Source organism: Acanthopagrus latus, chromosome 23, assembly GCF_904848185.1.
Source record: "Acanthopagrus latus isolate v.2019 chromosome 23, fAcaLat1.1, whole genome shotgun sequence".
Lineage (NCBI taxonomy): Eukaryota > Metazoa > Chordata > Actinopteri > Spariformes > Sparidae > Acanthopagrus > Acanthopagrus latus.
Window position 1 is genome coordinate 24,445,047 of NC_051061.1, and position 10,737 is coordinate 24,455,783.

The window sequence follows — 10,737 nt, forward strand, 5'->3', positions numbered from 1 at the left end:
TCATATTACACTCTCATAACAGACAAATGATCTGAGGTCTCTTTTGGTAATCCTGAGGAGTAGTTGCTAAGCAACCAGGGGAGTTTCTAAAAGCACTGGTATCTCCACTGCACAGTGTGTGTGTGTGTGTGTGTGTGTGTGTGTGTGTGTGTGTGTGTGTGTGTGTGTGATAGTGGAACAGACATGGTGACTTGGACATTGGGGCCGCGTGGCGAGGCTCATTATGTAATGAAGCTGCTGTGTGGGATCGTCTCTATAAATATTCTGATCCTCTAACACGGAGCCGGATCCTTCTGGCTGCAGGTGAACGGGGGATTCGAACCGAGCTGCTTCCTGTTTGTCAGCAGCGTCAGTACGATGTCGTGCAGCACGCCGAGCCAGAGTCGGATTACACAGAGATAGAGCGAGGAGCTGCTGCTCTTCTCCTCAGCTCGGGATGGTTTGATGGCGGCTGCAGCAGGACAGCAGCTCAGACACCAGGGGTCAAAGGTCAGCGTGGACCTGAGGGTGCGTTCAGGTGCTCAGGTGTTTGACACGTTCCTCAAATGTTTATCAGAACTGAGCCTGAAGGTCCGACACAGTCCTATTAAAACACATTCTGAATAAACGGTCGACTGAGGAACGACGTGATGGAAGAAACACATAACAAACGTTGTAACACCAGCGTGTAGAGATGCTGTCACAGCTCACAGTCCTGCGTCACCGTCCAGAAGCATTCACATCAAGTTCTCTGACACCAGAAGTAAAAATCATCCCTGTAGTTTCACTGCAAATGTCTGGAAAATCACTGCTGTAAATTCACAGCATTATATTGTGTTTCTATATATTGTGACAAAGCAAAAGATTACAGTAAAAATACAGTATGTGGATGTAAAATGACATGTGATTATAGTAGATCTACAAACGAACCATCATTTCTGAGTAACTTACAGCAATGTACTGTATGTTTTATGTTAAGAGTTCTGCTTCATGAAGGGTTTAAACAACATGAAGTTCAGCGAGTTAAACACCTCCAGACTGCTGCAGGTGAGACGTTCAGACGTTCTGTCAGTGACTGAACTGATCTGTTCTGGCTGTTGGTTTGTGTTGAGCTGCTGCCACCTGCTGCCGGATCAGAACATCACGCTGCACTTTGTTCTGTTCTGAAATGGACCTCCAGAATGCTGACCAGTCAAAGTGCTTTACAACACTTGTGGCTTTCACCGGTACAGGTGCTCATCAGGAGGAATTAGGGGTTCTGTGTTTTGCTCGAGGACACATCAACAGGCAGCTTAGGAGAGCCGGGATTTGAACGAGCAACCTTCCAATAACTCTCTACTGTCTGAGCTACAGCCGGCCCTCATTGACTGTTCAGTTTCTCATTAGATGTCTTTTACCGAGCAACTTCACTCACTGACACGTTTTAAAGTTTCACATTCAAAATCTCATTTGCAAATTGGTGAATTCTAGTGTGGTGATTAATGAGAGCACAGAGAAAATAAAGCGAGTCTGATCACAAGTGGAGGGAGTCGAGGCTGGACGGCAGCACAGGACGATGCTGTGATGATCTGTTTACTTTGTGTTTGTGTTTCACACTGGACAGAATGTGTGTGTGTGTGTTATTTGTTGTTTTGTTTGTTTGTTTTTGTAAACATGAAAAAATCACTCAGGACATTTGTTCTCACAAAGTGTCAAACTCAGTGTTCCAGCAGACGGGAGCTCCTCCTGCAGCCACCAGGTGCTTCTCACCTCACCTGTGTCCATGTTTCCCTCACATGCATCATTTACTTGCATCTTAGTCCCGCCCACCACAGAGTAGAGAGGAAACCACACAGGTATTTATACTGTGAACTGTGTATTTATACTTTGACTACAGTTACATTAAACATACAGACTTTTACTGGAGTGAAGCAGCTGATGGTGGATGTGGGAGGTAACAGTGAGCAGGTGAGTCCAGGTGAGTCTCTCTGCTGCTGCAGTGACGTCATCAGTCCAGCAGAGGGCGCTCCAACATCACACATGACTCCAGCTCAGGTTCTGCTGCTGGATGTTTCCTGAGGCTGACAGCAGAAAATAATCTGTGACAAACACGTTTCTGATTCTTCCAGGTTTTATAAACGAACCTGCTGAGAAACTCTGGTCACACACTGACAGCAGCTCTGATCCGGAGACAGAACTTCATCAGAAGTCATCAGTGTTGGGCTCATTAAGAGTGAACAGCTGACACAGTGTGAACCACACAACTCTGTCACAGCTGGAGGCTAAAGAGCACTGCGGCAGGAATCGAACCACCAACCTCCTGAACACAAACCCAGCTGCTGCAGCACCGAGCCACAGCAGACACATGGACTCCTGCATGAGTCTGTCAGCAGGTGGAGACTCTGCTGCAGCACCTGCAGCCACCAGAGGGCGCTCCACGTCACATGACGTCATCAATGAGACGCGTCACAGCCGTGAGCCAGAGAGTCTGTGAAGGTTCTGATCCAACAACACTGCAGCTCAGTGTGGGCGTCAAACTCACAACCTGTTGATGAGCAGTGTGTCAGGATGTGTTCATGCACAACACAACACATGCTGACACACTGGACCCACAAACAGAACCAACACACTGGACCCACAAACAGAACCGACACACTGGACCCACACACAGAACCAACACACTGGACCCACAAACAGAACCAACACACTGGACCACTGACTGACTTCAGGCTCGAACACTTTGGCTTCATGTGCAGATCCACGTTTGTTTCCTGTTGACAGCAGGACTGAACACATCGTGTGTGTGTGTGTGTGTGTGTGTGTGTGTGTGTGTGGTTCTTGTTCTTTCAGAACTTTCCTGTTCTGACATTTGGGTTTCTTCCTGTACGCCCATCATGAGTGTTGAACTCTGTCTCTCTGCTTGTTGTGTGTGTTTGCCACCTGAAGACGGTTCAGTGGTTTAAGACGCCGCCCAGTGACGAGGAGACGTTGGATCGAATCCCGGCCGGGCCGCCTGCAGGTATGTGACAACAGTGTGTGTGTGTGTCAGTGTGTGTGCAAAACTAAAAAAACAAACAAACAAAACAAAAACCAAACAAACTTTAAAATTGCGTCAACAAAACGTCCGTTGCGTTCGTCGTCGTCGTCGCTCACTCGTGGAATTTGCGCCGTGGCCTGATTGGACCAGAACCTGGAGGAAACACTGAGCAGGTGAGTCCAGCTGAGCCAGCTAGCTTGATGAAAGCTAGCTAGCAAGACTGGTTTCATTGTTTAGTAAATAATTAATTTACTTTATAAATAAACAAACAGTAGAACTGGTTTGATCATTAAACTCCTTTTATTTTTCATTGTTTACATCTTAAGAACCCTTCAACCTTTACATTGTTTGTTCTGATTTCTTGGTTTTCAAATTCACACCTGTCAATCCATCGGTGTGTGTGTGTGTGTGTGTGTGTGTATGTGTGTGTGTGTGTGTGTGTGTGTATGTGTGTATGTGTGTGTGTGTGTGTGTGTGTTTACAGGAACTCACAGCCAGTTTCTGTTTCTGTCTGACTCATCACGGCTGCAGCAGAGGAGGCAGGTCACTGAGTACAAACACTGACTGTACTTCAGTACGTGTTCCAGGTATCTGTACTTTACTCCAGTGCTTCTTTAACTTCATCTGAACACAAACCTTTTATGAATCATGTGCATTAATTCTGTTACAGGCTCTCTGAGTTCCACCTGCTCTGAGGACGACGTCCCCTTCAGGGACAGTTAAGTTGTAAATGTTATAAAACAGTATAAAGTGGCAGCTGGACTGCTGAGTGTGCAGAGCAACATATCAGAAGACGTGAACCTAAAGAACTGAAGGCGTTTATATCGATAAGATAAGATGACCTGTGCAGGACTCTGATCTGCAACTACACCTTCACAAGAAGTCACATGATTTAGAGGAACAGTGAGGCAGAATAAAGTCCAGTGAAGAGTCAGTCTGCTGCAGCCAGCTGAGTGAACACACAGAGTTTACAGTCAGTCTGTCGTCTCCACCAGCTTTATTCAGAGACGACAGGACGTCTCTACCAACTTTATTCAGAGACGACAGGACGTCTCTACCAACTTTATTCCAGCAGAACTTTCAGCAGCAGGTCAGAAACTCTTTTTTACTCTTTACCTGTCGTTGCTTCTCACTCTGCAGATAAACACCTGTGAGACATGTGAGTTAAAGGGTTTGATCTGAATCACATCTGAATTTGCTCTGACAGCCTCCTGTCCATCCTCCTGTCTGTACTCCTGTCTGTCCTTCTGTCTGTCCTCCTGTCTGTACTCCTGTCTGTCCTTCTGTCAGTCCTCCTGTCTGTCCTTCTGTCTGTCCTCCTGTCTGTCCTCCTGTCTGTCCTTCTGTCTGTCCTCCTGTCTGTCCTTCTGTCTGTCCTCCTGTCTGTCCTCCTGTCTGTCCTTCTGTCTGTCCTCCTGTCTGTCCTCCTGTCTGTCCTAACGACTCTTCAGTAGGCGTCTCCCTCAGCTGATCAGGATGGTTATGTGATGTGATTCAGAGTAAAAACCTTTAACTCTGTGTTAACTCAGTAACTGGTGTGTCTCTGTCTCCTTCACTGCTGACTTGTTGTAGTTTCTGTCTCAGAGTGACGGTCGGCCGTCCTGACCGAGACTTCAGTGAACGTTCTCCCAGAGAACAGCCTTCCTGATTGGACAGACAGAGTCAGACAGCATCCAGTTTACTGATGGCGATTATGTAATCGTGAAATGATGCATGATGGGTCAGAATCTCAATCATAGCACATTATAACAGCACATAAACAGTCGATACATGTTTAGATTAACAGGAGGACACACGTGTTAACGTCATGACAACATGTACCGTCACACCTCATCTGGATCTGCTGTGTGCAGTGCTGGTGTGTATGGAGGCTCGGTCAGGACCGACCTGGTTTCATTCATCTTGTGACTAATCAAGAGTCTGAACAACCTGTTTCCAGCCGGATGATCCTCCGATGAGCAGCTGTTAACCAGCTGGATGTGTTTGCACCATGACCACACCGTGTTACCTTAGAATCAACGTCCCAGCTGTTGTGAATCAGTGTTGGAGTAAATGTGGCTGCAGGTTGACGTGGTCTTCATCAGATACAGTTTCCTCTGGTGTCCTCTGATCGTCTCTCACTTTCTCTCACAGGCGTCTCTGATTGGACCATCAGGCAGAAACCGTCATCATGTCAAAGGATCAGGTAACGAGCCCTCGCTGTGGCGGCGTCATTATTAAAGGAGCAGTCTCTAAGTTTGTAAAAGAAATTCATCTTTTAATAGTTTTAATATTTACAACATTAATGAGGTAATAATAATAATAATGAAAATAATAATGTAATAATGTTTCACAGTCCAGGACTCTACAGGTGTTCTGTCAGTTTGTTCATTTGAGTTCAGGTAACAACAGACTTTGAAGTGAAGAATTGAACCATCGTTTTATTTGTGTTAAAACTGACTCAGTAAACTTGGGAACAAAAAAAACTTTAAAGTCAAGCAGGGACACATTTGTGAATGATGCCCAACCCTGCGGATGATAATGAAAAATGAATCAAGTGTTGATCTGTTGACTGCTGATCTTCATCGTCAGGTTGTGTTAAAGGCTGTTGGAACAGCGTTGGGACTTCTTGGTGCGGCTGCAGTTGGAGGTTTAGCTGCAGTGTTCAGCAACATGAGGTAAGACGGGGGGCGTTCACAGAATACTACTTCCTGTTTATTATCCTAACAAATGTCATCATGAAACTTCACCTGCTTCTCACATTACAGCGTCACTTCTCATTAACAGCCTGAAACATGATGATAAATATTGTGGACTGATCTTTCCTGCAGCATGAAGACACTTCTGTCCTGCGTCTGTCTGAGAGACGCTCAGCTTCTTATGACAATATTGACTTTAAACAAAGTTACACCACCACAAAAAGTTCAAGGTCACTTAGAAATGTCCTTGTTTTTCATGGAAAAGCCTCATTTATTCAAATAAAATAACATTCAATTGATCAAAAATTCAGTTTGCACATTATTAATGAGGTAAATTATATTCTAGCAGGAAATGGCTGATTTTCATTGGAACATGAACATTTGTGTCAGAGGACCAGAGTCCCCATCACTCCTGTGGTCCAGTAACACAGTGTGTTAGATCATCAAGGGTGTTGGGATAAAACACTCATTGATCATTAAACAACCTTTAGAAGACACTAACTCATTTTATTTACAGGACGCCTGTGGAGCAACACTTGCATCCAATTGAACTGAGTGGAGATGATCAGGAGGAAGAGACTGAGGAAGAGGAGAGCGAGCAGACTGGAGGTGAACTAAAGAAAGACAGTCAGCAGGCTGAACAGACTGGAGGTGAACAGGAAGAGGAGCAGAGGGATGATGAGGATAAAGAGAGAGATCAGGAGGAAGAGGAGGATGATCGCGAGGAAGAGACAGAGGAAGAGGAGAGTGATAGTGAGGAAGAGACAGAAAAGGAGGAGAGCGAGCAGACTGAAGGTGAACAGGAAGATGAGCAGAGGGATGGTGAGGATGAAGAGAGAGATCAGTGTGAGATCAACCAAACACCTCCTGGAACGATCAAGCTCGGGTTGCTCAATGTTCGGTCGATGACCAAAAAAGAAAATGTGATCTCAGAGCTCATAACACGAAACAAACTGGACCTCTTACTCATAAACGAGACGTGGGTCAAACCAAAAAGATTAAAAGTCCTCCACAAGGCTTCACCGAAGCGTTACAAGGCTCACTATCGGGTGAGGCCGGGTAAAAAAAAAGGAGGAGGGGTGGCGAATCTGTTCTCAGAGGCATTGCAGAGAAAACCAAAATCCTCAGACTCTCCAGACAAAAAGATAAAGACAACGACCTTTGAGTTTGTTGTCACAGAGCTGCAACATGACGACTGGAACCAACCGGTTCTGATCATCAACCTGTATCACCCACCAGGAAACAGCAAGGAAGAATTCAGAAAGTTTCTGGACGAGTTTCAAAGTCTCCTGGATGAAGTCGAGAAGAAGTACAGCAGCTTCATTGTGACTGGAGATTTCAACATCCATGTTAATAAAGAATGGAGGTCTGATACTGATGAGTTTGATTCTCTTTTGCTGGTCAATGACCTCACGCAGCATGTAAACGAGCCAACACACAAAGCAGGTAACACTCTGGATCTGGTCATCACCAGAAATGTGGAAATCTCTGGTCTCAAAGTTCGGAATGAAAAAAACGTAGTAAAATCAGATCATTACACTGTTTATTTCTATGCAAAGCCAGAAGGCACAGGAGAGAAAACTGAAGAAAACAAGAACGAAGAGCAGAAATCATTCAGACAGACGGAGGAATAGAAACTGAATAATTCTCTGAAATGTGAAAGAAGCTGATTGATCTCTAATATCTCACCTGATGTAACTGTGATCAATGAAGTTTCTACAAACTATTAGATCCATCTGATCAAACAAGGTGGTTATTCTTATCCGATCATTAACTAAAGATTCAGTTTGAATGAAACATGTTGCTAAAATAAAGTATTTATCAAAATAAGTCATGAGAACAAGAGCAGAGAGAGAAAACAGAGAGCTGAAGTCTGATCATTGTTTCTGAATGGAGACGCTCACAGACACATTTACTCAGACGTCCATCAGAAGCTCCGCCTCCGACCCTCACCTCTGATGGCCTCACCTGCTTCAGTCCTCCCTCCTCTGAAGATGCTCTCACATTAGTGACGTCTAACCAGGAACCAGCTGTTCCCTGGACCAGATTCCCTCCTCCCTTCTCCAAAACACGACGATGGTTCTGGACTTCAAGTCCGTCAACAGAACTGCACCGTCTTCCTCCAAACCCTGGTCAGACCACACGGCCCAGAGAGCACTGCACTCTGCTACACCAGCAGCCGGCTGGTTCCGCCATCGCTGAGAGCAAACAGAGCTGCTCAGAGACGTCACCACTCTTCTCTGTTCTGGAGCCTCAGAGGAGGAACCGAGTCCAGACCAGCGTCAGGACAGCAGAGTCTCTGTGTCTGCAGCAGGAGACTCAGGACTCACCTGTTCAGACTCACCTGGACCTGCAGAGCATCGCTGCCTCCCAACAAGAAGCACTGATGTACTGAAACAGCAGTTATGATCCTCAGACGACAGACGGCTCGACAGTTGTTTCTCTTCTCACTCTGTCGAGGTGATGTTGTGTTTCTCTCTTGTGACAAATGTACTTATTGTAAATCATATCGGACACAAGTGTTGTTAAATGTCTCCAATGGAAATGTAAATATAAATGTGATCGGTTGGTCAGAAGCCTCTGACTGGGTGATTGGTTTGTTTTATTTTGGCGGGGTGTGAGATTGTGAGAACACTTTCCTGTGTCATTTGAGATGTTTTTACAGTACAAAACAGAAAACTTATTCACACACACACACACACACACACACACACAGTGAACACACACACACACACACAGTGAACACACACTGTGTATATAATCATGTTTGTACTGAGTTATTGTTTGTCACAGGAAGTGAAAAACAAAAGTCAAACAATCAGAATAATTGTGATCTTATTGTTTGTGTTCAGTAAAAGACTTTTGAACCTTCATGCTGTCTGTTGTTTTGTTTTGTGTTTGATTTATTTTGAAATCATTCCTGTGTTATCATACATGTTCACACATGCATGTGTGTGATGTGATGAAGAGGCAGTTTGTTGGAACATCAGCAGCTACACTGACTTTCATCCTCATTGTTCTGAGTTTGATCTTCACACCAGGTCACAGAACACTGAACTTCACATTCAGGTTAAACTGATCATTCAGAATCAGTCGTGAGACGAGCGGCAGGTGAGTCGTTCAGACTCAGGTGAGCCACAGTTCTTAACAGACTTTAGTGACCCACATGATGGAGGGAGGATCCAGGATCTGGTTCCATGTGTACAACTCACCTGGATGATAAAAAGTGAGAGAGAAGAAGAACCTGTGCTGCAGTCAGACAGACGATCAGCACTTCTCTGCTGCAGATCTTCATGTTAATATCTTCATCCATTCAAAGCTTATGGCTCATGTGGTCAGTTGCATTGTGGGAAATGTAGGATCCAGATTTTTTGGTGTTCTGTAACACAAATATTCTTGTTCTGGCAGAAGATACAGACCCGGTCCACTCGTACTCTGAAAACAAATCTTTCTGCATGTGTTTTGGCGTCTCTGCTGCCAGCGTGAAGATGTTCAAAAACAGTGCTGATGTGTAGACATGCAGCCTTCTGATTGGCCAGTGTGGCCTCACAGTGGAGGTGATATCATCACCTGTTGCTTTAGCGTGCTCTCATCATGTTGGTGTGGACACAATTTGCTTTTAAACTGCAGGAGCCAGAGAAAAATACTGTAAGTTTACATCACCACATCCATCTGACAGCTAAACTTACTTTTCACATTCATGTTTCACACACAAACATTATAAAACACAACACACTGTTAGAAATAAGCCAGTGGCTTCCAACATTTCTCTGATATAAAATCAGGTTTCTGGTCTCGTGTCTGTATTTCAGTGAAACTCGAAGTCGAGACCCTGAAGACTGCTGCGTGTTGTTAAAGTCATCGGTGAGCGTGGTGTTAGGAGCAGGAGGGAGCGTTGAAGCAGCGCTGAACTTCAACCTCCTTCTCACCGTCGGGCTGAAATCAATATTGCAGATTTATGAAAGTTTATGAGAGTTTATGCATAATTGATAAAAATGATAATTAGGGATACTTATTAATTACAATAGAAAATATAATCGCAATTTACATTAGATCACTTTGGGGCAAGAAGGGAAAACAGCAAATTTACTGAATCAATCTCATAAAAAGGTACCAAACTGTTTATATGTAGTTTTGGTTGCAGTGATACATGAGGTATTCTGCAGTTTGGGTTAGTGAGTACACAGAATACAGTAGTATACATACTGTGTATTTATACTGTGAACTGTGTATTTATACTGTGAACTGTGTATTTATACTGTGAACTGTGTATTTATACTTTGACTACAGTTACATTAAACATACAGACTTTTACTGGAGTGAAGCAGCTGATGGTGGATGTGGGAGGTAACAGTGAGCAGGTGAGTCCAGGTGAGTCTCTCTGCTGCTGCAGTGACGTCATCAGTCCAGCAGAGGGCGCTCCAACATCACATATGACTCCAGCTCAGGTTCTGCTGCTGGATGTTTCCTGAGGCTGACAGCAGAAAATAATCTGGGACAAACACGTTTCTGATTCTTCCAGGTTTTATAAACGAACCTGCTGAGAAACTCTGGTCACACACTGACAGCAGCTCTGATCCGGAGACAGAACTTCATCAGAAGTCGTCAGTGTTGGGCTCATTAAGAGTGAACAGCTGACACAGTGTGAACCACACAACTCTGTCACAGCTGGAGGCTAAAGAGCACTGCGGCAGGAATCGAACCAGCAACCTCCTGAACAACAACCCAGCTGCTGCAGCACCGAGCCACAGCAGACACATGGACTCCTGCAGGAGTCTGTCAGCAGGTGGAGACTCTGCTGCAGCACCTGCAGCCACCAGAGGGCGCTCCACGTCACATGACGTCATCAATGAGACGCGTCACAGCCGTGAGCCAGAGAGTCTGTGAAGGTTCTGATCCAACAACACTGCAGCTCAGTGTGGGCGTCAAACTCACAACCTGTTGATGAGCAGTGTGTCAGGATGAACCAACACACTGGACCCACAAACAGAACCAACACACTGGACCCACAAACAGAACCAACACACTGGACCCACAAACAGAACCAACACACTGGACCACTGA

At 45.0% G+C, this 10,737-nt stretch overlaps 1 protein-coding gene across 6 annotated transcripts in view; it reads left to right on the plus strand.

Moving 5' to 3' along the window:
* Nucleotides 1-3,519: 3,519 nt before the first annotated feature.
* LOC119013489 (nucleolin-like) overlaps nt 3,520-10,737 on the plus strand; it is a 33,469-nt gene continuing 26,251 nt past the window's right edge. The window contains exons 1-5 of one of the 6 annotated variants that reach the window (XM_037088066.1): nt 3,520-4,009; nt 4,043-4,085; nt 5,129-5,180; nt 5,567-5,652; nt 6,191-8,544. In XM_037088066.1, the coding sequence (XP_036943961.1) occupies nt 5,166-5,180; nt 5,567-5,652; nt 6,191-7,307 (1,218 nt within the window). In that variant the 5' untranslated portion in view covers nt 3,520-4,009; nt 4,043-4,085; nt 5,129-5,165 and the 3' untranslated portion in view covers nt 7,308-8,544. Of the gene's footprint in view, nt 4,086-5,128; nt 5,653-6,190; nt 8,545-10,737 lie in introns of those variants that run through there. The other 5 variants (XM_037088065.1, XM_037088064.1, XM_037088063.1 and 2 more) reach the window with 5 other exon arrangements.